Genomic DNA, 25,409 nt, shown 5'->3' with positions numbered 1-25,409 from the left:
AAAATAAAAATAAAAAAAATCTTGTAGTTTAGATTGACGAAATATCCCTCGTTCAGTGTTGTGATTCATTGTCTCTGTGTCTCTTATAGAGAATGACCACCATAGAATCTCCTCGTAAAATATAGCTACCATGTGGAAGAATTTTTCAAACTATTCTCAAGCAAGGGGATCAGGAAAAGTATGTGGGCACTCTAGAATTTCACTTTTTTATCTAACTTGTGTGGTTCAAGATCAAAAGTAAAATATTTATGGAAAAAATATATGTCATTTTAAAAGATATAAAGTTGTGTCATTTTAAGTGAAAGAAAGAGATAGATAAAGAGGAGAGAGAATGGACAAAAACAAATAAAGGTGTGGATCTCATTTCTTTTTTCTTTGTGAGAGTGAAATGACATAAATTGTGTCATTTAAAAGGATAAACATTTTTTTCCAATATTTATATATAGAAAAAAAAAACCCTAATCCTAAATTACTTGACAATTTAAGTGTCGGACTCTTGGCCACATATACACTAAAGTGAATTAAACACATTACATACACGTTATTGATTAACCAAAGTTGTCATTAACTGGAACCAATCCAGATAGTTAAAAATATGGTAGTAAAAAATCTCAATTTATTATTATGTTTTTTACGATTTTTTTTATCAAAATATTTTTATCAATATTTCAAACGCTTTTATGTTTTTACGCTTTTTTTTACGTTTTATGATTTTTTGTATCCCCTTTTATTTTTATGTAAAATTTTAATTTTAACTACCTTGATTAAAAAGATGTTAATTCAGAGTAGTCTAATTCCCTTATCAAACCAAAGATGCCATGGAAAATTAAATTTTCAGCAAAAGTCATGGAGGCGACATAATGAATTAAAGAGATTGCTTGCGAATTTCAGAATGCTTCCACGAAATGAAACAAAATAAAATAATTTAAATGCACAAAAAAAAAAAAGTTACTGGAGGTGGAGGGGGTATTCATTTAGTGTTATTTGCACACTACCGTTGTTACGTTGTTCTTGCACCAATACTTTTTTGAATAGTAAGTCACACCTACAATTTATAGTTTGAATTATATTTAATTCGATTTAACTCGACTCACAAATGTGCTAACTTCAACTTACACTCCTAGTCAAATATTGATATTTTATTTCATTAAAAAATAAAAACATAAACAAGTAAAGAGTGTTGAACAAAAAAATAAAATAAACAAGTTAGGAGTCATCATTATGTAGGAATTTTTCTGAAATTCTTAAAATTATCATATTTGAGGTCAATTCTTATTAGTCCAAGAGATATATTGAGTCTAATTACATACGTTGTATCAGTTTATTTGGAATTTGGAGTGAATCTAGGGGGATGAGACTTGATGTGGAATACTCTTGTGAGATAATAAATATACTGGTGTTTGATGTCTTTGTTTAACTGGGACAAATGGAGAGGGACATCTGCAAGACACTTCGACACTTAAATTAATACTTCGCCGATGAACTTAAGTTATGATGGATTTCTTTATAAAGTGATGGCTTGACATGCTTATAGTGATGGCTTATGTAGCCTATCTCATTTATGGGATACTTGTTTATAAACTATTTTTCTTAGATCTAGATGGAACCACATGTTTATCCTTCATTAATCATTGCTTGTTGAGGAAACTTTCGGATTCTGATATGTTGTTATCCAATCTCTAAACATTTCCTTGCTCCCTAAGCCTTCTTTGAGATTAAAAATGGGATAAATCATATCAATTACAAAAAAATTATATTTATACATATACATATACATTATCATAAAATTTATTATCTAATAATTTTCACATTTAAAATAAATGTTGGTCCCTATAATTTTCACTAATTTAGATTTTTTATAATATGTTTTTATATTTTAGTCTGTATAATTTTATTTACTTAATTTTGTGTCAAGTATCAATCCTAATATTTTTGTAGTTATTTGGATGTTCATCTCTATAATTTTTATTCATTAAAAGTAAATAATTTATGTTTTTTTTTTAAGGAATGGTCGGTTTTATAATTTAATAACACTTTAATAATTAAAAGGACTAACTTTTACAGTTTTACCTAATTTTTAATTAACTTTAAGGTTGTCATTAGTTTTAATATAATATATTTTAATGATATTTTTTTCTCTCAAAAATAATCAAATCAAGGTGGTCAATGCAGCTTTCTCCCTCCTCGCATTTGGCGCGAAAATAAGCAGTATGGGGAATAGGTTAGGGTTTCGATTACAACATAAGTGGTTTTAATTTTGGGGATTTTTGTATTCCGAAGGCATGGATTCATTACCTCCTACAAAGCGACGGCGTCAGAGTGAAGACGACGAGAATGAAGTATCAACACTTGAAAAGTTTTCACCAGTGGTCATCTTCGCTCATGGTGCTGGTGCTCCTTCCTCTTCTGATTGGATGCTAAGGTAACATAACATTTCCTTTTTGTTGCAGCTTTAAACCACTCGCATGTAGCTCTAACTATATAACTAGGTGATTTTTAATTTTAGGATTCCAAGTTTTTTTTTTTTTTTTTTTTTTTTAAATTAAAATTATAAAATGGGTTAGATCTTGTTATAGGCTTTCTAGTGAAAGCTCTATCTAATTTTTTTTTACAGATGGAAGACTATGTTGAAGGAGGCACTGCACGCTGCTGATGTTGTCACTTTTGACTATCCTTGTGAGTTTGTTTCCAACTAAATTCCTTGTCTTCCATTTCTTACATCATGCAGATTTTGCATTAAAAAAAAATGATGGGTTTGATGAAATTGATGTATTAAGTGAATCTGACGGGTTTGCCATTTGCTAGACATGTCTGGTGGGAAAAAGAGGGCTCCTCCTAAGGCAGAAAAACTGGTGGAGTTTCACTCAAATATTGTCAAGGAAACTGCAACTAAGTATCCCGGTCGTCCCCTGATACTGGCCGGCAAATCAATGGGTTCAAGGTATGTTGTGTTTTTTATTTCGACTTACATGTTGGGTTGGGGAAGTCCCGATTAGGATGATTAGTAGAAAGATATTTATGACACGATGTATCTTGTATTTATTTTATTGTAGAGTTGGCTGCATGGTGGCTAGCTTGAAAGACATTAATGTTCATGCTGTTGTATGCTTGGGCTACCCATTAAAGGTTTGATGTTCTTTTTGATAATTTCATGCCATCAACTGCCTGCGTATGATTTTCAGCTCCTTTAACCTCGGGTAGGGGTACTGAATAAATTTTCAAACTATTTGTTTATCATTAGAGTATACTCTAGGTTGTCAGTAGCGGCCCGTAGCGCCGCTAAACCGCTACCGTAGCGGGTAGCGGCGGTCGGCCGCTACAAACCGCGACGCTACGCGACATTGGCCGTAGCGGAAGGTAGCGGCATAGCGTAGCAGCAATACCTCTACCTGCTACACCCGCTACCCCGCTACACCACTCCCATGTTGGAATTTGATGGAGAATCCGAAGATGATGATGATTTTCTTTATTAGTTCACTTCTTGTACTTGGCTATTTGACAATTTTATTGTTCAGTTGTGTTTAATTTTGGATCCTTCCTTTATGTTCCTTGTATTTGACATTGATTGTGGAATTATGTGTTTGGGTATTGCCTTGTTTCTTGACTGTTAGTATAATATATGTGGAATTAATACTTCACCGTAGCGGTAATACCGCTACCCGCTACACCGCTATACCATTTCGGGGTCGGCCGCTACTGGCCGCTAACTGCTATTGACAACTATGAGTATACTCCTTGCATCATTTGTGATTTTCTTGATAATTCAACATCCACCTATCCCTTTGTTGATAATTATAGTTTAGTCATGAATCTCTATTCTTTCAAACGTGCCTTTCTTTAGCATTTCACTTCATATCTCAGTTTGGCCTAAGCTAGCTATATTTATTTGGCCTTAATATTTACTGTGCTACTCCTTTGAGTATTTTCCTTTTCATTTCTTCCTGACTTGCTCTATCATTTGCCCTTGTGATACCTTCAATTCTGTTTGCGCAATTTTTGGCATGCCACTCTTGGGCCATTATGGTTGGCACATTGGTTTTCTTGGGGTGTTTTAGCAAAACAGAGATGCCCTTGCTACTAAAAAACAGATTTTAAATAACGTAAGAAACTAAGAATTACACTAATTTAGTTGCCAATGTTCCAGGGAATGAATGGTGCTGTTAGAGATGAAACACTGTTACAGCTAACAGTTCCTACAATGTTCGTACAGGTAGTTTTTTCTTTTCTAATGCCATTAACCATTATATTATGATATAGTCATGTAGTCATAATTCTCCAGTTTCATACTATTAGTCTATTGAATGAACTGTCAATGTTTTCAATTTCTATCAGCATGGTATTCCATACTGCACGCATAAATTGTTTGTATCATGCTAATTTCTCTCCAAATTCTAGTTTTATATGTGTGTGTCTTCACAGGGAAGCAAGGATGGTCTCTGCCCGCTTGAGAAGTTAGAAGCCACTCGGCAGAAGATGAAAGCGCTCAATGAGCTGCATGTCATCAATGGTGGTGATCACTCTTTCAAGATTGGTAAGAAGCATCTGCAAGAAAAGGGTTCCACCCAACATGAAGCTGAAGATGTTGCTGTGCAGGCAATTGCCGCATTCATTTCCAGGTCTCTTGAAGGATGATGAGTGCCCCTGCATTTGTTGCTCCTGTAGTGTGTTAAGGTTTGTATATATGATTTGTTGTATCTTGCTTGGTAGTAATCTAGGCCTTGTTCTTGTAGGTGGGCTGTAATTATGTTTAGCAGAGTGGACATATTAATTCCTTGCTAACAGAATTGAAAAACCTAGTTGGTGAGGACTGTGTAAGTTTAGCTAAATGCAGTCTTATATATCAGTGTTGGACTAGGTAAGATCGCATCAGAGAACAGACCAGTAATAATAGGCAGAAACATATATTATTCGTCATAAGGTACACATAGCCAATTGAAATACAACAACAATAAGACCTTTATGAAATCTTGGCATTTATTCCCCCCAACTATTTTGGGTACAAGAATGGCATTATGAAATCATAAAGACACTGTTTATTTATAAAGATGTTTTTTGGTCTTTCTTTTCGTTAACCAAGCTTTGTTGAGTTGCATGCCATTGCAGCTGCTCATTTCATCAATTCTGCAGATGCAATAAAAGAGTCAAAAATAAAAAGACTCATCAATAAGACAAGTTAAATCTTGTTCTAACCAAAAAACATGCATGCATTTAATGTAAAAGATTTTCGTTTCCATGTGATTATTCTTCAGGATAGACTTGAGCATTCTTGAGTATTTTAAGTGCACTTGCCTTTGTCTTTGGGCACTTCTCATCATCACTTTCGCTCTCACTGCTGCTGCTGCTGCTTCCTTCCTTGCTATGGCGGGACTTGCCATTCTTAAACCTCCGGAACAGATTCCTTTCCTTCTTATTGTTAAGCTCTCCATTCTTCCTGGCATGAGCCCCAAAGCAATTTGTAGTCGTACCATAGGGACGAGGATCCTCGTTGGTTTGGGTGATTTGGGCTTGGACCACACAAACTGTGATCTGAGTTTTGGAAACGCCATGCTTCTTGTCGTGTTTGGTCTGAGTTTGGTCATAGTAGTGAGTCTTTGTTTCAGAGCCAGTGTGACCGTGCGACTCAACCTGAGTTTGGCTGTAACATTGAAGTTGATTTTGGCTGCTACCATGGCGGGCATGATGCCCTTTGAAAGCCTTGTTGGTTATCTCAGAAATTTTTTGGCCAAACGAGCTGTGTTGGCTTTTTGGTTGGCAAACTTCAATGGTGGTATTGGGTTTCTGACACTGAGCCGAAGCCATTGCAATAGCTTATGTTGCTCACCCCTGATTTGTTTCCTTGCAGTTGCATGGTAACGCATTAAGGGCCTTTTATTGGCACAACGAGAGTGAGGCTCCTCCTTCCACTCCCTCTAGTGGAGAAATAAAATAACCATTCAATTATGCTTTTAGAAATATGCCATGAATAAAAGTAGTCTTTACCGTTTTTATATAAAAAATAATAATATAGAAAATAGGAATTTATTCTCTGGGTCGTTTGAAAATATATTGATATACGATTTCAGTGAAAGAACCTAATTTCGTGGCATTAGCACCGTAGATAACACTGACAGGTTGAATAAGTTCCCACTCAATTTGTAGACCAAGAATATAAGAAAAGAAAAGCTAGTATGGCGATTTAGCTTTTGGTAAACAGCTCATATGGCATATTTGCTATGAAAATTTCTCCAATTGTTTCTTTTCAGTTAATTATACGGTGTCTTAATAATTGTTCAAAAGTATTTTATCCAGCGTATTAACAATAATAAACTAGGTAATTAGAACTTTAACTAAGCTCATAATTCAAATTTAGAATCATAATCTCAATTATTAATTTGATGCAGCTAAACAAATATTTTTTAACATCTCATCTTCGACGTTGAAAATAAGCCTCTTGTTTGCCTGACCTTTCTTATAAATAGACATAGTTTTAGTAACCATCGAGTCGAGAAGAATTTCAACGGTTCCGGATCACCATTTATTCAGTGGTCCGGACCAATCAAAATCATACAACTAATGAACAGAGAGAAGAAATAAAAAATAATTTTTTGTCCAAGTATCACCTCTTGAATGAAAGAATCACATGGAGACTGGAGCACCAAAAAAAATTCCCATCCAGTCAAAATTCTCTAAATTATTAAAAGAATTGTTTAAAGGCTAACCAACTTCTAAATAAACAAATTTAAAGCAATAACTAATTAGTGTATGAGTCGGGACCTATTTTAAGAACTCCATTTGTAACCATTTCTCTATTGACTATATGGGAATGTAAAGCACTCTCAATAGTGTCCTAAGAAGTCAAGGTGTACTTGTTGGAGATCATATGTTATATTGGTTACAGTTACATAGTTATGGAAATAGATTACTCAACTAAAGTAGATTTAAGAAAAAATTGGAATTAACACATAATTTTTACATAGAAAACCTTTTTTTTTGTGTGACACATATTACAAGGAAAATTTACGGACAAAAGTAGAAATTTTTTTCATTGAGTGAAATAAATTATAATCTCTATTGAAATGTAAGGAAAGAACAAAAACATTATTATAAAATGTAACACTCCATATGTGCTCGGTTAATTACACCATTGAAGTTCAAAGCAACAAACAGTAGTTATTTTTGGTTGGGGAAGAAATAAATCTGAAGGTCTGATTGGACTTCCTCTTTTGCTTGTCCCTTTGTTATTTTGGGTCCATCAGTCTAGGTTAACAAAGGATATTTCTTAAACCATATAGACCAAGAACAAGCATGGGTATGTACTAAAAAAGAAAAGAAAAAAGAACAAGCATGTGTTGTTATTCAAAGAACATTTCAGTATGTACAAGTAGGGGTGTAAATGGGCTGGGCTGGGCTGGGCTTTGGCCATCCTGGCCCAAGCCTACGTCAAAAAAAATTCAGCCTATCTGGCCTACTGGCCTATTAAAGGCTTTATTTGTAGGCCAAGCCCGGCCCATTTTCAAAAATAAGAAAGCCTGACATGGCCTACAGGCCTTGTAGGCCTCCCACTATATATACTAAGCAAAAAAAAATAATTGTATAGAGCAAAGAAAGTTCCATTCATGCATGCACTAGTACTTCTCATAAGAAAAAAATGACAAACAAGAAAGAGTCAACATAATACCTCAGCTCTAGAATGTATATCATAGAGGAATAGAGTCAAAGAAATAGGAAAAATAAAAAAAATACAATTAGTGGATGCTGAAACAAAGTCTACAAGAGAATGTCATTCATCTAAAAATCTTTAAACCACCATCAAGACAAGGGAAAGAAGAGCATTATTGAAAGATCTTCATCAATAACATCATAATCCAGCAAGGTACCCATTGCTCCATGGTATTAAGCTGCAACAGCATATAAAATTTGGAGACATTAGACAAGTTTTCCTTTCGTAAAATAAAATAGCACAAAAAGTAAGAGATATTGGTATTTGGTACTTTGTGTCTTTGTCACATAAAATAAATATTATTTTATTATTTTATTTTAATAAATTAAATAGGCCAGCCTACAAGGCCATAGGCCGGGCTTGACAAAATTGGCCTATGGCCTATTTATTAAAAAAGCCTTTTTATAAGCCTAAGCCTACTCTACTTTTCTGAAAGGCTGGGCCTAGGCTGGGCTTAATGTAGGCTGGGCCGTAGGCTGGGCTGGGCCAGCCTGGCCCATTTACACCCCTATGTACAAGCAGTATTAATTTTGACATACAGAACGAAATACACATACTAAAAATTGTTGAATCTCTTTACAAAATAGGAGAAACACTATGAATTCCCCCCCTAGACGATTAGAAGATAAATCAGGCAAAATTTCGACCTTACACTTTCTTACGAGGTTCCGCCGGAAACACGCAAGAAAATTTTACATTTAAATGATTGCAATTCCACTGAAAATCTTGTACATGCACAATAACTTGTCCAGTAACCTCTATTGACTTTTCAAAAAAAGTGGCAGTATTTCCTCATGTTTAAAATAAATATTATACTTCAATAGTGTAATATAAATTAACACTGGCCGGGAGGTCTCATTGTTGCATGATTTAATAACTTGCCTGACTAGTCCAGTTTTTTGAAATCTATTTTGCTTGCATGTGGTTGAGAAAATTATCAGCAAAATTTGGTTGTCTTTTAGTCAACAAAGACGTGCTATCTTTTTGTGGGCTGATTATGGAAGATGCAACTATATGGAGTTTAATTTTGACATTATTAATGTAAAACTTTTTTTTTTTTTTTGGAAATATTTCAATCGGTTCATTGCTTCGCAACTAATCCGATTCAGGGCGGGTCCAGGATTAAGGCTTTAAACCCCTCCCAAAGGTGGTACTGAGAAGATTCGAACACATGCAGATAACTTTCATATAATATTACCATATAATCTTGTCTTGGTAATTTACTAAATGAGGTTCATTAATTTTTTAATCTTTCAATCGCAAAACAACGTCATTTTAAAAAGTAAATGCAGATAACTTATATGCAGCAGAAATATTTTTCTGATATATATATGAAATACCAAAATTATTAAATAATGTAATAACATATCATTAAATACAACTAATTTTTTTTTGTATGAGCTCTAAACATTGTCTTTTAATTAAGATTCATTTGGACGAGCAGAACTACGTTTGGCAAATCATATTTTACGAAATCGTCCAGTAATGGTAATTTAAATTGTTTATAATGTCATATAATTTTGATTTTCTTGTTGGATTTGTGTTTTTTTTACTTAAGCCCAATTGGGCTAAGAGTATGATAATAGTCCAAAAAGCTTAGAGCTCATGTAGAACTTTAGGGTTTTCTTTGGCACCCATATATATACTATTACTTAAGCCATCAGCCTCAAGGTTATTGAACACAGGAGGTAAGCTCAGATCTCAAAAGTGCCCATACACTTCCCCATTTAGATAGCTTGGAAGGTTTAGCAAAACTTAGAGAAATTTGTTCGTGGTACAACCCAAGGGAGTTTTGTTCGTGGTACAACCCAAGAGAGATTGATTCGTGAGCTCGTGCTGTGACGCAAAGGACTCATCTCAAATCTGCGTTATAAGAGAAAATTGTGAACCAGTTACATCCCAAACCGTAATGATCTAAAACACTCCCGCAGATCCAATTACGCCTGCATTTCTATCAAGGTAAATAACGAAACTAAAGCACAATTGCAGAGCTTCAAATTTCAAGCATATCAGAAATCCACTTTCAATTATATTCATTTATTTTCTGGAATTTGCAAAATCCGGGCATCTGATAAAATGCAGAGGCACATATTATAAATTGTATACCACAGCAATATAAATATCTTACTACAAAAAAATTATAGATCGAAAATTTTGTCAGTCTGAGTTATCAAACGATAATATATAGCTCGATCTTTTTTTAGTCAATATACAATTAATCAATTACTTCCACCTTTAACGAAGGTTTAGAGGAATATATCCGAGTCAACGAGTCATGAGGGCAGGATTGCTAATAAATTGGACAGGATACATATATTACAAAGAAAAATTTAATAATAGAGAATAACTGATTTCAACACCAAATAGTTTTATTCATAATAGGAAGAACGATTTTATTGATAGGTCTCAATCTCAGAGTTGCACCATAACCGAAGTACATTGGTTTATTTTCATCAAAATACATTGATTTTTTTTAGGGGTAAAAAATACATTGATTTTTTTTTTTTGGTAAAAAAATACATTGATTTTTATTATTAAGGTACTATTAATTATTTTTTATTTGCCATTTTTATTTATTTATACTAGGAAGCAAACACCAAACATTACATTGGCCTCTGAGTTGTGAATTCTGATCCTCGAATTCCATTTATTATCAGTACAGCTTGGATATTGTTATACAATATGAAAAGCTCAACTTTGTCTTGACTATCCCTAGGCCAGAATAGCCTGCAAAAAATGCATCTAAGGCAACTAAGATGCAGTTTTTGAATTAGGAGAAGGCAAATGTTGCAGTTCATTACTATATTCTATCTAGTCTCGCTTATCACTTGCAGGTGCAAGTGAGCATGATTGAGAGCAGAACAGAAATGCTCAAGACTCTTGATGACATGTTTGCTACTTCTAGTAGTTCTGCTAGGCAGAGTGCCCTGACTGCGGTCACCAACACCGTGATGGCTGGAGGAACTGTGCGGGATCATTGTTTGACAATGATAGCAAACTTCAAAAGAGCGGATGACCATGGGATCAAGTTTGAACAAGAGGTAAAAGTTGACCTCCTTCTGCAGTCACTGCCTGAATACTTCAACCTGTTCAAAATGAATTATAACATGAACAAGATGAATCTGGATCTTACTCAACTGATGCACGAGCTTGAGAATGCTGAACAGTTTCTGGTCAAGCAGGAAACTGCATTTTTTTGCCGTTGAGAGTTCTGTTAAACCTAAGAAGAAACCCAAGGGAGGTAAGAAGAAGAGATCAGGTATTCCAGTTGCCAAACCAGTTACAATGAAGCAGCCAAAAGGCAAGTGCTTCAAGTGTGGACGGAAGGGGCACTGGAAGAAAAAATTGTCCACATGTGAACTAACCAGGTATGGGTAATTTACTTGTGATTGAGGCTTGCTTAGTGAAGAATTACAATAATAAATGGATCATTGATTCAGTAGCCACTAACCATATTTGTTACTCTTTGCGGTGGTTCAAACATAGCTTGCCTATTAGTCAAGGACAAGGAGTTTTGAAGCTTGAAATGGGGAGATTGTGTCTGCACTAGCAGTATGATAATTGTAACAAGTTGTTTTATCATTTGATAATTGTAAATGATTTTGGAAGACTGTTTATTTGTTCCGAATTTTAAGAAGAATTTAATTTATTTTAGTTGTTTGGTTAAACATGGTTTGATAGTTCAGTTTAATTCCTTAGTTTCAATAAGAAGTTCATCTTCTTTTATTTGTTCCAGTATATTGCTTAATGTTATTTATTTCCTTAGTCCTACACCCCATGAAGTTAATCATGTTGAATTAGGAGACGATAATCATATTCATTTATCTAAGAAAAGAAAGGTTTCGAATGAAACTTATCTTTGATATTTGTGATTGGGTCATATTAACTCTAAGAGGATACAATGTTTGGTCAAGAGTGTGATTTTAGAATCCCTGGTCTTTGAATTGATACCAGTATGTGAATTTTATTTAGAGGATAAAATGACTAAGCGATCTTTAAAGGCCAAAGGGAACTATGCCACACTTCAGCTGGAATTGGTACATATGATGTATGTGGACCAATAAATGTCCAGGCCAGAGGCAGGTATGAGTATTTCATCACATTTACTGATGATTACTCAAGGTTTGGATATGTGTACCTGATGCGTCATAAGCCTGAAGCTTTTGGAAAGTTTCAAGAGTTGAAGGCTGAGGCATAAAAGTATCTTGATGTTCAAATCAAGACTTTTCGGTCTGAACGAGGAGGTGAATACCTATCTGGAGAGTGCAGGCCCTACCTGACTGAGGAAGGGATTATTTCACAACTATCTTCTCCAAGTACACCCCAGCAGAATGGAGTTGCTGAAAAGAGAAATCGAACCTTTTTAGAAATAGTGTGGTCCATGCTCAGTTATTCGTCTCTGTCTGATTCATTTTTGGGGATATACCTTACAAATTGTCATGTACTTATTGAACTTAGTTCCGTCCAAATCTGTTTCAAAGACACCCATAAATTATGGAAAGGGTACAAGCCCAAGTTGAACCATATTTGGGTTTGGGGTGCTCCGGCACATGTCTTACAATAGAAGCCAAATAGGCCATGTGCTTTTTTACTTAAGCCTAATTGGGCTAAGAGTGTGAGAAGAGTCCAAGAAGCCTAGACCCCATATAGAGCTTTGGGCTAGGATTTCTTGGCACCCATATGTATACTACCACTTAAGTCATCAGCCTCAAAGTTAGGGGTGGCAATACAGGTATTGACCCGCGGGTTGACCCGTGACCCGACCCGCCAAATCACGTGTCGTGTCAACCCGCAGGTCGTGTCAGGGTTGTGTAAATGTGAATCGTTTTTTTTTCGTGTCGGGTCACGTGTCAACTTGCGGGTTCGTGTGTCAACCCGCACAGTGTCATTTTTTTAATTTTCAATTAAATTTTTATTATATATTATTTTTATTCATTTATATATTGATATTTATAGTCATTGTTTAGTATAGAAAAGAATACAAGGAACTAAAAATCTCAAGAAACAGAAGCTAATCTTTTTTTATTTTATTTTTTATTTTTTTATTGTTTTTAATTTATTTATTTTTCAAAAAATCCCACTTTTTTTTAAATTTTAAATTTTGCGGATCGTGTCGTGTCAACCCGTGACCCGCAACGGGTCGTGTCAGGGTTCGTGTTTTGTGACCCGTTTACAAAACGGGTCGTGTCAAATAGTGTACGGGTCGTGTCGTGTCGGGTTGACCCGTATTGCCACCCCTACTCAAAGTTATTATTGAACAGAAGAGGTAAGCTCAGATCTGAAAAGTGCCTACACACTTCCCCTTCCCCTTCCACTCGAGGGATAACTTGGAAGGTTTACCAGAACTTAGAGAGATTTGTTCGTGGTACAACCCAAGGGAGATTGATTTGTGAGTTCGTGCTGTAACGCAAGAGACTTCAGTTCATGTAGGATCATCTCAAATCTGCATTACAAGAGATAATCGTGAACGATGATAATCCATTGCATCCCAAACTGCAATGGTTTAAACCACTTCCGTAGATCTAATTGCGCCTATATTTCTATCAAGGTAGTGTACCTTGCCAAATCTTAGAACGAAACTAAAGCACAATTGCAGAGCTTCAAATTTCAAGCACTTCAGAAATCCACTTTCAATTATATTCATTTATTTTCTGGAATTTGCAAAATCCGGGCATGTGATACAATGCAGAGGCACATATTATAAATTGTATACCACAACAATATAAATATCTTACTACAAAAAAGTTATAGATCGAAATTTTTTTCAGTCGATGAGTTATCAAACGATAATATATAGCTCGATCTTTTTTTAGTCAATATACAATTAATCAATTACTTCCACCTTTAACGAAGGTTTAGAGGGATATATCCGAGTCAATGAGTCATGAGGGCAAGATTGCTTATAAATTGGACAGGATACAGTTATTACAAAGAAAAATTTAAAAATAGAGGAATAACTGATTTCAACACCAAACAATTTTATTCATAATAGGAAGAACGATTTTTTATCATAGTACAAGCATTTGTTATTTATTGATAGGTCTCAATCTCAGAGTTGCACCATAAGCGAAGTACATTGGTTTATTTTCATCAAAATACATTGACTTTTATTATTAAGGTACTATTAATTAGTTTTTTTTTTTTTTTTTTTTTTTGCCATTCTTGTTTGTTTATAGTAGGAAGCAAACACCAAACATTACATTGGCCTGTGAGTTGTGAATTCTGATCCTCGAATTCCATTTATTATTGGTACAGCTGCTCCTTAATTTCAGTCCTGCATAAGTGCATATACACATACAACAAAGTGCCAAAGTATCAGTAAGTCAAATTGAGTACAATACAAGAGAAATCAATTAATAGTATAATATATGATTATGAGGGTTACTTGCCTTCCTCTTTTGGCAATTTTCATTGTCGCTTTCACTGTCACTGCTGCTGTCACTGCTATGACCCGATAAACCATCCTTCATCTTCTGGAAAAGATTTCTCTTGTGCTCCCTTTTAGTTCTTCTCCCTTGGCTTTTAGTTGGGGTGCCATTGGTGTGAGTGGTCTCTGTTTGGCAGCATTGAGTTTGAGTTATGGCGGTTAAATGCCCTGATTGGGACAGCACCTCGGTTTGGCTACAGCATTGGGTCTGGGTTTTGGGTTGCTGATTATGATGCCCTTTGAACAATTCAGATACTTTCTGCCCCAATGAACTGTGCTGGCTTTTCTGTTGGCAGCTTTCTTCGCAGGTTTTGTAGCACTGAACGGAGGCCATGGTAATAATTAGACAAGGGGTGGTGTTGTTGTTGTTGTGTGTTGCTTGTGATCGTTTGTTGTTTGCTTGCTTTTGATGCTTGAGAGTTTAGGGAGCGAGCTCTTTTATATATATATAGGAAGGCATTGGTGGGGTTGAATGGGCTTCCATCTCTTTCCGATTGAATTGTTACATCAATGCACAATTTGGAATATTAATTTTTCTTCTTCTTGATAGGTCGAATAATATGGCAAGAATCTTTGTATTATATTCTATCATGTCACTAACTTTTTATCGTTTTTGCCCACCGAATATATACCAAATTAGTTTCGTTCAGAAAAATAAAAAAATAGAGGAGATATGAGAATCCAATATATGTATGTTGTGGTAATGATCAATTGTGAGTCCCCGGCTAGTGAGAACATCTTCCATATACAACTGTAATAGGTAACTCTTTTATTGAGCAACTGATATTTGGATAATAATTTTTTTTTCTCTTCTATATCTACAAATATCACAGTCATTCATAAATTTTTATTGGCTGGTAACTTAAAAAAAAATAGTGCAACATTATTATATTAGATATTTCCCTAACTAGCCCACTTCACACTTGCAATTCTACAACCTTCCGATTCATACGGAACATGCAATTGAAAAACGTATCGAATCATCTTGATTTGTCCACATTATTTGAGCTCCAGAAAGGTAATGAATAGTGGTGAGGTGATGTACTTAACTAATTTATTCCATCGATATGTAAACGCCTGATAAAGTTTCTTCCACTTATACTATACGTAAAAATGATTTATTTGCTAAAAAAATGATTTTATAAGTTTTTGTTTTTTATGCATGAAACACAGAGAAAAAAATAAATAAAGAAAATCATTATTTATTAAGGGAAGAGATTTTCATCTCTAATTTTTTTTATATTTTTTTTTTTCAAAATTCCAGTTCCGTATCCTGTGTGTGTGCTGTGATTTATAGAGAATTTAGAAAAATTATAGGTGCATTTTTGTCAAAAGTTCTTTCTTTATTCTTGACTTTTCTCTTATCTTCATTCTTGACCATTGAAATTGTATAATTTAAAAACGTGTTCTTTGCATCAGTTATAATCCTGATATTATCATTTCAATGGAACGGGTCTCAACTTGAACGGAGTTTTTGTAACTTCAAAATAGACCAATCACTACATATAAGTTCAGGTTCGATAACAGCATTCATCCTTCAGCATATAAGCCCATTTTGATTCTCTAGATGTCCATCCAAATTTTGGGTTCTTCATGAGTTGTAAAATTCTTTTTATGTTCTTCATAATATAAAATTCATATTCATCAAATCTTTAAAACTTAAGTTATTCCTCAATGACTTAATTATATAAAAAAAAATATGATTAAATCCAATTTTTAACCAAAAATCAAATATAATCAAGATCAATTAATTAAGCGAATAAGAGATTTAAAAGACAAAATATGAGGATTAATATATGAAAATTATGTTTACTAAATTTCTCACACTTTGTCCGTCGCGAACAAATAATAATTCGACAATAAGGGATAAAAAAAGAACACGAGTTAGAAGGGAAAAAAAATAAACTGAAAAGGATTGACCATCACATAATAGACTCTCAAGTTTCTCGTATATTTAAAAAAAAAAAAATGTTTCATCCAAATTCAACGAATGAAAATTGACTTACTATGAGCTTGTTCTCATTAGACACATATTGGGGTACAATTAATAATTCTAGAATTCATTGTGGAATCTCAAAGTCCATCACCACGATTATATTTTTGTTGGATTGGTAACAGCCAACGTTATATCAATTATCAAGTACCCGATTGGCTATATTGTACCCACGCCGAGGAAATCGAGTCTATACATAAGAAAAATATCTCTCTCTAAATATATTAAACTGTTATTTTTATAATCTTTAAATCACCACTAAAATTAACTCCACCATAATGGTGAGTAAAATAGGCACTAGAGAGTATCTAACTTAGTTGTGTATTTGTGTTGATTTCTGTTCTGACTTATCACCGGAGAATTTCTCTTCTTTTCCTGTATTGTTGTCTCTATACACAAACAGTAGGTTCGGCATGTCTAACTTTTTCTAGCTAGGTGGCAATTCTCTACTTTCTCTCTCCCACGCTTGAGAGAGACATTTTCTCTCTAAATACTCCCTCTCACCTTGAAGGGACATCATCTTCTTCTCTATCCATCTCATAAGCTGTTACTTTGTACATTAGTAGAGCCACTCTAGCCACCTTCACCCCCCCCTCTCTCTCGACGAACAATGCATGAGAAGCTTTAACAGAGCTTTGGTCCTTAATCGAGCCGACAAAACGAGCTCGACTTTACGGGCTGACAAGCCCTACCCGTCAAACGAGGTGGGAAGGGGTGGGTTTTATAACTCACTCTCAAAAGCAAAACAGAAAGAGTTAGTTCATTTTTTGGCTCGAACGAATCAGTGTAAAATAAATTTGAGCTGACGAGCCAACCCGCCCTGACCCACTAAGTTTTTTAGTCTACTCTCAAAAGCGAGATAGGATGAGTTAACTTTTTTTTTTGGTGATTTGATGGCGGGACGGGACGAATCGCACTTCCTACTTTGTCACCTCTAATCCTTACCATGGCTGGTGGGGAAGTATCCATAGATTGACATATTTTACCCTATACGGACAACTTCGATGAAGAGAGCGAAAATAAAAATCGGGTAGATGGCAACAACCGTAAGTCACGTAAGCAATCGTTTATATTTCTCTCTTTCTCTGAGGTAATGATAGTAAAGGACCCAAGCGACTACGCGGCATGAGGTTTGAAAATTCTCTGGTCCCTTCCTTTGTTCATTCGAACTCTGACATTTTAATCTTCAATTAAATCATGCCTAGCAAGAGTACGGACCTTTTATCAACCAATAATAATTTATCGAGTTGGAGTGGACTTGGTCAGCATTCTATTGGTCACTATTCACTGACCAAATGCTAGTCTTGGCTGAAAAACTCGCTTTATCAGTCAAACTTGGACTTTCTACCCTCATATACACTCCTTTCCTTTGCTCCCTTATTTGCAACTCAAAACCCCAACCCTTTAAATACAAGGCCTCCAATTCCTTCATTCAGCAAAACAAAAAAAAAAAACAAAAAAACTTAGCTCCCAAGCTTTGCTTCTTCAGCCCCACTCCCGCTCCCCTGTCTGCTCTAAACATCAAACCATTCAACCATAAGAAATCCATTTGAAATTTCAAAGGTCGTTCAGGCCAAGTCCATGTCCATAGCTTACTATAATACTTTACCATTCGAAGGATCTACTAAATTTCTTCAGTTTCCAACTCTGCTGCAGAGCAAGAAACTATTGATTCTAGAGAAAAGTGCATTTCCAGAGTAGAAAGTGATGCTCTTGGGCATGAAATAGATATCAAGCACCATCATACTCAGACATTATTAAGGTGAATAAACATTACAAAATGGAGAATGACCGGAGCTGGGAGCAGAACACACTCATCAATGAGCTAGTTCAAGGGATGGAGGTAGCAAGGAAGTTGAAGGCAGACTTGAGGACACCATATTCAGTTGACACAAGGGATATGATGGTTCAGAGGATATTATCTTCTTATGAAAAAGCTTTACTAATTCTAAGATGGAATGTATCAACTTCCGAGTTGCAGGGCATGAGTCAAGCAACATCAACTTTGTTACCAGAGTCCCCAATATCTGTCAACGGAAGTCCTCTGAGGAAGGACATTGATGGGGCCATCAAGGATCCCGAGGAGGTTAAACACGATTCAAAGAAAAGGTGAGTTTTACTAGACAGACTTGGTATCAGTTTTCCACTACATAAACATCAGCTATGTCTGGTTATACTAAAGCTCCTAACAAATTGTTTTTAAAATGGGTTTCAGAAAGATAATTCCCAAATGGGTGGATCAAATAAGAGTGAGCTCCGAGAGTGGCCTCGAAGGACCATATGAAGATGGCTACAACTGGAGAAAATATGGTCAGAAAGACATCCTCGGTACCAAATATCCCAGGTGAGAGGACTTCCCCCTTCCTGCTTTAGAAAGGAATCACAAAAATTCCTAAGTACAAAAATTTCCTTTAGTTTTGTGGGCATCTAATTAAGAACCCATAATCACATTTGCAGAAGTTACTATAGGTGCACCTTCCGCAACACTCAGGGCTGCTGGGCCACCAAGCAAGTACAGAGATCAGATGAAGATCCCACTATATTTGACATAACTTACAGAGGATTGCACACCTGTTCTCAGGGAAACAATGCCGTTCAGCCAACTAAATCACCGGACAAACAAGAGAGACCACAAAGTCATAATAATGATATTCACCATGCACAGGCATCACAAGAAAGCCTTGCAAAGTTCAGAAACATCTTGACTGTCAGTACGGATAAGCTGGGAAATGAAGAAATGACATATCCTTTCACTTTCCCTTCGACCTCATTTGGATGCATGCCACGAGAAAACCACAGCTTGATTCCTTTGCCCCTAGAGAATGATTCCTTCTTGAGCAGCCTTTTCCAAGCACACTTATTATCTCAAACAACACCGGAATCAAACTATTTCTCATCTCCAACTTTCCAGATGAATGAGTTTGATGGGGACTACAAGAAGCCACGTTCGGAATCTGATATTACTGAGATCATTTCCACCAACACATCAGCCACCAATTCTCCAATTCCCGATTTCAATATCTCACTTGATCCAGTGGGAATTGATCCCAATTTCCCTTTCAATACCCCAGGATTTTTCTCCTAAATGCACTGAAGAATAAATGGAATATTATAAGGATAAAGTCATAATAGAATAGGACAACTTCAGACAGTACTAGAATTGTAGAACAATGAATCAGCAATGGTAGCACTAATAAATGTCCTTATAGTCAATATTAGAACTACAATTTTGGCACCGTTTAGCAGTACTTACATTCAAATAGATAAGTGCTCCGAATTTGCATTGATAAAATACAACCTATAATCCACATCTTTAGTAGAAGGGCAGAGCAGTCATAATAATGAGAGCAAATAACTAAAGCAAATTAAGTTACATGATTACATCATTCCTAAAAAAGAAAAAGAAAAAGAAAAGTCAATATTAAAAGAGAGCTTTTAGAACATTATTGAAGGGCAAGCCGTTATTCTTTTAGCATGAAAGGGAACAACTCAAAAATTTTATTTACAGATTGGTACAAAATACACAAGAGGCTGCAGGGATAATCAGAGTCCCAGCCAAAGTTTGGAGCCACAACTGAGCTGATAGAACAAATGACAATAGTGCCAATAGTAAGAAGGAATTCAAATATGAAGCTTGCATCCAACGTTACTCCTCCTCCTTCAAGCCTGAGTCAGGATTGGGTGCACTTTGTTCTGAATTTCCAGCTTGCCTAAGGCCCTCTCTCAGACCCATAACAATGAACAAGTTAGTGAGAGTGAGAAGCGACTCAGCCCCACCATGTAACCAGTCCACATTGGACAAAGAAGTTCCATAATGCACCTTTGCTGTCATGCATGCCATTTAAAAGAAAAGAAAAAAAGTAAGAAAGAAAAAAATCAGATACCCACATGGCTTATGCCTATCAAATGAACTTCATTTTCAGCAAGTGAACTTAAAAAACTCACCATAAATTCCAGCTGGTACTGCTCAATTGTGTCATAAAAGAAAGGTTCAAAAAAAAAATAAAAAAAATAGAGCAATTCAGCAAAGTTGACATTTTTAAAGAAAGCAAGAAAGAAGCATGAAGTAAAATAAAAGGGGAGAAATAAACTGACTTGTGGCGCCAACAAAGGCAAGCAAAAAATAGAAACCAAAGAGGGTGAGGTTTGGAGCAGTCTTGGACTTGGTAATGAAGTATAAGAAGCCGATGTAAGGAAACAAGGAAAACGCAAATAGCTGGGAAGCAATGCTCTGTGAGTCAATGGTGGGTGCCCATGGATCAACACCAAATGGCAATGGCAATGGCAATGGCAACCCACACACAATCATCCCTCCTCTCTTTCTGTAATTTTTCAATTCCCTGCTTCTTATGACGCTGCCTGCATAATCGTATTGCACAAAACTTGATGAAGGAGGGTTCAGAAACTTTGGGGATTTACAAAGGGACACAAGTGGGAAATTAATAGTAATAGTGGATGCCATTTCGCAAATTGGAACTCTTCAATTCATTACTGAATTCACTTCTATCTAATATCTTGATGCAACATTGGTTTGGGACCGTTCAATTTGTCAAGGCGTTAACGAAATGGGCTGGGCCGAGCCAGTTGAGCCCCATTTTTATAATAAAATATTTCGGATCTTCATGGGAATTATACATGGTATGTCATCAATTAAGGTTGTGCAAATACAGTATTATAATTGTAAGTAAATTTTTATTTTTATATTTTCCTTTTTTATGTGCAATTTAGTAAAGTTAAAGTTGAGTGATATGTTCTGTATGACTTTAACATTTGATTTATGAGTTCGTTTTTTCTGCAGTTACTGCAGATAAATTATTTGCAGTAAGCCAATACGACGTCGTTTTGGGACGGAAATTATGGTGTTTTTGTAATTTTAATTTATTTCAGGATTATAATAGTCTTTATATTTATAATTTTTTAAGATTTCAATACCAAAACGACGTCATTTTGAAAATAAATGCATATAACTTATCTGTATTAACTGCAGAAACATTTTTCTGTTGATTTATTCGGTTCACTTAAAACCATATGTTGTTTGAATTAATTAAGTTTAGGGGGTGTTTGGTTCAAGTTTTTGGAGAGGATTACCGGTAATCCTTCTTTGGTAAATGTAATTACCACGTTTGGTAGAAGGAATAAATTACGATTCCCGGATATCCAAGGATTACCGGTAATTTGATTTATAAAGAAAAGTCACTATTCAGATTACCAAAAATAATATGGTAATTCGGAATACCAATCAGAATACCAAGTGAAAGGAAAGCACAACAATAAATTTTGAGACAAAAATACCCCAATACACATAAAAATCTAGACCCAATCTATCAATTACAAAAGTAAAAATAGTTTGGGGTTATTTTTGTAAAATAACCTCATATTCCAAGTCATATTTCGTTCTAAACCAAATATGGAATCAGTAATTTTTACCCAATATTCCCGGTAATATTTTGGCGAACCAAACACATCTTTCGTAAGATTCCAAGTAAACTCAATTTCTACTGAATTCCCATTAATCATGATTCCCGGTCACCAAAAAATTTCTCCTGTACCAAACACACCCTTATTGAAGAGTGACCCATTAACCAGCTGTCACTTGTTAAAACTAGCACCAAGTCTGGTTTCGTAGCAGTTTAATATAACCATATAAGTGCGACTCATATCAAAGTAAACATCCATGAATATCCTTGCAGAATGGCAGCCAATGCCCACCGGCAAAGTACCAATTAATAAACGAACCTACCTTCAAAGATGAATGATTCCCTGAACTCTCCTTCGTTCTATCATTTTTTTCGTCACACCTGGTAAATTGGTTTATTAAACTCGTCAATCTCTGCACCAACCTTTTTTTGAGCCGGATCAAATAACTTGATATGTTTAAATTAAACTAATAAAATTGAAGAACAAAATTGACTAAACTTATGTTGGTTTGCTTTGATCTAGTTTAACACTAGTAAACTCACATTGGATCAAGTTAAATAGCAAAATCGAAAATGTCATAATTAGTTATTATAGTTATTACATTTTTATAAATTTATTTAGATGTTATTTTAAAACAAAGATTCATCTAATTTAAGTAACAATTAATTTTTAATATAAATTAATTTGAGTTTTTAAGACAAGTTAATTTTAAAATGTTTAAAATTAACATTTATAACTCTGATAGTACAAATAAGTTATGAAAATACATTTTACCAAAAAAAAAGTTATGAAAATACAACAATTAACAAACCATCTAAATAGTCTACAACTCACATAAAACCAAATTTAACTAGCAATTTATCATATACCAAAATATATTTCAATAGTTACCTATCAAACCACATTTAACTCAAGCTATAACGAGTTGACCGAAATGGACCTAGCTGGCTCAAATTGGCACGTAGGCACGAAATCTTTTTTCATAAAATGGGTATGTAAAATTACTTTGTGGGTCCAATATTCTTAATTTACATGGGTGCCATTGCCATCCACAAAGGCTCGTAATTGCGAGAAAATCTTTGACGCAATAGTTGTAGGTACATTCACGTTAAAAAAGAAAAAAAAATGGAACTTAAAAGGAATTATATAAAAAAGTATGGGTTAAAATGAATATTTTTTCCTTTTTAATAAAAGTGAATACCGAATTCGATATTCCTATAGTATTGAAAAAAATTTCTGTACTTGCATATGCCTATCTTTAATTTACACTCATAAATGTGATTTATTCACAAAGAGATATATATATATATATATATATGGAGAGAGATCATTTGACTCAAGAGTAAGACTTATAAGTCTTACTCTCCATCATAACCGTTGATTTCCGTCCATCCAACGGTTATAATTTAGAAAGTTATATTAATTAATTAATTATTAATTATACTATTAATGACAACCGTTGATTTTCGTCCATCAACGGCTGGGATTTGGAGTAAGACTTAAAAGTCTTACTCTGGAGTCAAAAGAACCCTCCCCTATATATATATATATATATATATATATATATATATATATATATATGTATTATGATTTATGAAGGTACTAGTTAGTCAGTTAAGTTAATAAAGTCATTTGTACGTAAATTCAATGACTTCAGGTGTAGTATGTATATACGGGTAATTACATGTTAGGGTGGGTTTACCTAAAAATAAAATTCACACTAATCAATTTTAGTTAGGTCAAAAATTAAAATTTGTCACAGTAAGAGATGGACTCAGTTCCTTGCACATCACCATCAGCATTAAACACTCGGATCAAAGATTTGCAAATCACGAAATTGCAGGTCAAAGATTGCAAATCACTAATCAACTGTGGAGCCTCAACAATTTGTATTACCATCAACATCAAAGTATTATACGCTCCAAGTTTGACACTCACCGATCACAATTTTGTCTTCATATTTGCCCATGCTCGTCTCGTTGGTCATCATTGTTCCCGTCTTGCTACTTGTTCTTTCTCGATGGTTCATCTTTCGCTCTTGTTGCTTGCTTTTGGTTGAAGTAAACTAGGTGTTCGGATCAATATTAATCTTTGACCGGTCAAGTGGTGATCTACAATAGGATTTTAATAAATTGTACTCTTAATCTTAATAATAGTTGTTCCTATATATTTATATCTAAATGCTAATTAATTGGATATATGATATATCGACCGGGATACTACGGCGAACCTCTTCGTATAATCAAAGTAAAACTATACATACATGTCCTTTACCTGACGCTGAATTCTAATCGCGTGCTTAGACAATTCATTTTCGTTTTATTTTATGGGCTGTTAGAATTTTCCAGTATTTCTTTATTAATTATTAACAAAGTCACATAATCATTTTTTATTTATTTAAAATATTCTAATCAATTTATTACTTCACAACTAGTCCGATTCGTGTTGAGTTCCGAAATTAATGATTTGAATCCCTCTCTAAAACCGTACTAGAAATGATATGCTCATCCTACATAATCCTCCAAGTTGCAGAATCCTACGCGTTACGTCATACACAAATTAAAAAATAAAAATAAAAATATGCATCGTGAACCATCAAAGCGTATATTAAAAACAAAAATCTAGCTCACGCTATAGACCTATGCTAATTGCTACGTTATGACAGCAATGACAGTAATTAATTAGTAGATACAGTATTATTATTTTGATCTATAAAGACCGAGACAATTGAATTAAGCACACGAAATACCGACAGTGGTGGGCGCCGTAAAACGCTCCGACGCTGACTTTCTGACCAAGGAACTGATCTCCGGCGAAAGACCACCGATCTCAAACTCTGGAACTTCCGGGATTGTGGAGAGAACAGCCTCGGACTTATCATAAACCACGTAGAAACGGTCTTTGGAATATTTCTCTGACACTTGGAAACTATTACCACGGCCGCTACAACTTCTAGAAATCCTAAATTTATTACTAGATTTGAAAATAAAACGAAGGAGTTTCTGGAAGGGGTGAGAGAACTTGAAAGACTTGTAATTGGAGGATGGTGGCTGAGGTTGAAGTGAAAGATGACTTTCAGGTAGATGAGGCATGGAAAGGGTTCTGGGCGAGTTAGCTATCGCTGAGTCTATTTGTCGTTTGAAGGAGTTGAGCTCGAACGAGTCATATAGTGTGCTGCCACAATCCCAAATATTGGTCGACGAAGAGGAACACTTTTTTGCCTTTGAAGATTGCTTCTGCTTTTCTTTACCGGATTTCTCCATTTTGTATATATAACTTGTATCTTATTTGATCAGCTGGGTAAGCTATTACTGCAATTAATATAGAGAACTTGTGAAAATATTGGTTTCTTTTTGTATGTATATGTACTATATATGTAAGAGAAGGTTTGAGAGAAGAGAGTTAGCAAGGGTGAGTTTTGATCGCTTTTGTAATGCTTGGTAAAGGATGAAACGCGTTAGTTATTTATGCCTAGTCACTTTCAAAGGCTATACTATGCTTATAATCGTTTCACGTCCCGCGGATATTGACCATTATCATTAAATCCGTGAGGAAACTTTTCATTTTTTTTTTCCCAATTGATATGTGTGTGTGCCAGCACTGTTGTGTTGTTGCTAGCTGCTAGGTCAATATTGGGCACATATATATATTACAGTCCAGATAAGCTTTAATTACAAAAACTTTAAAAAGCAATCTTCGATCACGTGTTTAATTAAGTGGAATGCGGATTCAAAACAATTATAAATATATAAATAATTGAGAAGAAGTGGGAAAAGGTGGGACACTTGGACGTGGAATAAAAGTGGCCCCTTGAATCAAGTGTGTTGTAAGTATCGTATGCATACATATATGTGGAGAGAGAGGGAGTTTTT

General features: G+C 34.9%; 7 protein-coding genes across 8 annotated transcripts; 3 read left to right on the top strand and 4 right to left on the bottom strand.

The window, feature by feature from the left end:
* Positions 1–2,201: 2,201 nt before the first annotated feature.
* On the top strand, positions 2,202–4,701 carry LOC133284798 (uncharacterized). Its single transcript, XM_061481901.1, has 6 exons — positions 2,202–2,422; positions 2,615–2,676; positions 2,806–2,941; positions 3,054–3,126; positions 4,145–4,210; positions 4,420–4,701. Exons 1-6 carry the CDS (start codon positions 2,283–2,285, stop codon positions 4,630–4,632), a joined length of 690 nt encoding a protein of 229 aa, XP_061337885.1. The 5' UTR covers positions 2,202–2,282; the 3' UTR covers positions 4,633–4,701.
* A 199-nt stretch (positions 4,702–4,900) lies between these two features.
* On the bottom strand, positions 4,901–5,933 carry LOC133284799 (uncharacterized). The gene is made up of 2 exons (XM_061481902.1): positions 5,290–5,933; positions 4,901–5,121 (listed from the first exon to the last, which is right to left on the bottom strand). Exons 1-2 carry the CDS (start codon positions 5,797–5,799, stop codon positions 5,116–5,118), a joined length of 516 nt encoding a protein of 171 aa, XP_061337886.1. The 5' UTR covers positions 5,800–5,933; the 3' UTR covers positions 4,901–5,115.
* Positions 5,934–10,545: 4,612 nt separating this feature from the next.
* On the top strand, positions 10,546–10,905 carry LOC133284785 (uncharacterized). The gene has a single exon (XM_061481863.1). The coding sequence runs from the start codon at positions 10,546–10,548 to the stop codon at positions 10,903–10,905; it is 360 nt and encodes a 119-aa protein (XP_061337847.1).
* A 2,767-nt stretch (positions 10,906–13,672) lies between these two features.
* LOC133284805 (uncharacterized) lies at positions 13,673–14,526 on the bottom strand. The gene is made up of 2 exons (XM_061481909.1): positions 14,089–14,526; positions 13,673–13,973 (listed from the first exon to the last, which is right to left on the bottom strand). Exons 1-2 carry the CDS (start codon positions 14,458–14,460, stop codon positions 13,968–13,970), a joined length of 378 nt encoding a protein of 125 aa, XP_061337893.1. The 5' UTR covers positions 14,461–14,526; the 3' UTR covers positions 13,673–13,967.
* Positions 14,527–17,572: 3,046 nt separating this feature from the next.
* On the top strand, positions 17,573–19,350 carry LOC133284787 (probable WRKY transcription factor 41). 2 transcript variants are annotated; one of them, XM_061481866.1, is made up of 3 exons: positions 17,573–18,228; positions 18,335–18,463; positions 18,589–19,350. In XM_061481866.1, the coding sequence occupies exons 1-3, from the start codon at positions 17,900–17,902 to the stop codon at positions 19,202–19,204; spliced, it is 1,074 nt and encodes a 357-aa protein (XP_061337850.1). In that variant the 5' UTR covers positions 17,573–17,899; the 3' UTR covers positions 19,205–19,350. The 2 variants fall into 2 exon arrangements, with proteins under 2 accessions (XP_061337850.1, XP_061337849.1); XM_061481865.1 differs by having other exon boundaries at positions 18,577–19,350.
* An 88-nt stretch (positions 19,351–19,438) lies between these two features.
* Positions 19,439–20,689, bottom strand: LOC133284788 (uncharacterized). The gene is made up of 3 exons (XM_061481868.1): positions 20,215–20,689; positions 20,065–20,082; positions 19,439–19,944 (listed from the first exon to the last, which is right to left on the bottom strand). The coding sequence occupies exons 1-3, from the start codon at positions 20,579–20,581 to the stop codon at positions 19,766–19,768; spliced, it is 564 nt and encodes a 187-aa protein (XP_061337852.1). The 5' UTR covers positions 20,582–20,689; the 3' UTR covers positions 19,439–19,765.
* A 3,494-nt stretch (positions 20,690–24,183) lies between these two features.
* Positions 24,184–24,901, bottom strand: LOC133284807 (uncharacterized). The gene has a single exon (XM_061481911.1). The coding sequence runs from the start codon at positions 24,798–24,800 to the stop codon at positions 24,270–24,272; it is 531 nt and encodes a 176-aa protein (XP_061337895.1). The 5' UTR covers positions 24,801–24,901; the 3' UTR covers positions 24,184–24,269.
* Between the last annotated feature and the right edge of the window lie 508 nt (positions 24,902–25,409).

The sequence above is a fragment of the Gastrolobium bilobum genome, unplaced genomic scaffold, assembly GCF_033153095.1.
Source record: "Gastrolobium bilobum isolate Gb01-03AN ecotype WA unplaced genomic scaffold, APGP_CSIRO_Gbil_v1 utg27505, whole genome shotgun sequence".
Classification (NCBI taxonomy): Eukaryota; Viridiplantae; Streptophyta; class Magnoliopsida; order Fabales; family Fabaceae; genus Gastrolobium; species Gastrolobium bilobum.
This window is presented reverse-complemented; position numbering and strand designations above follow the sequence as displayed.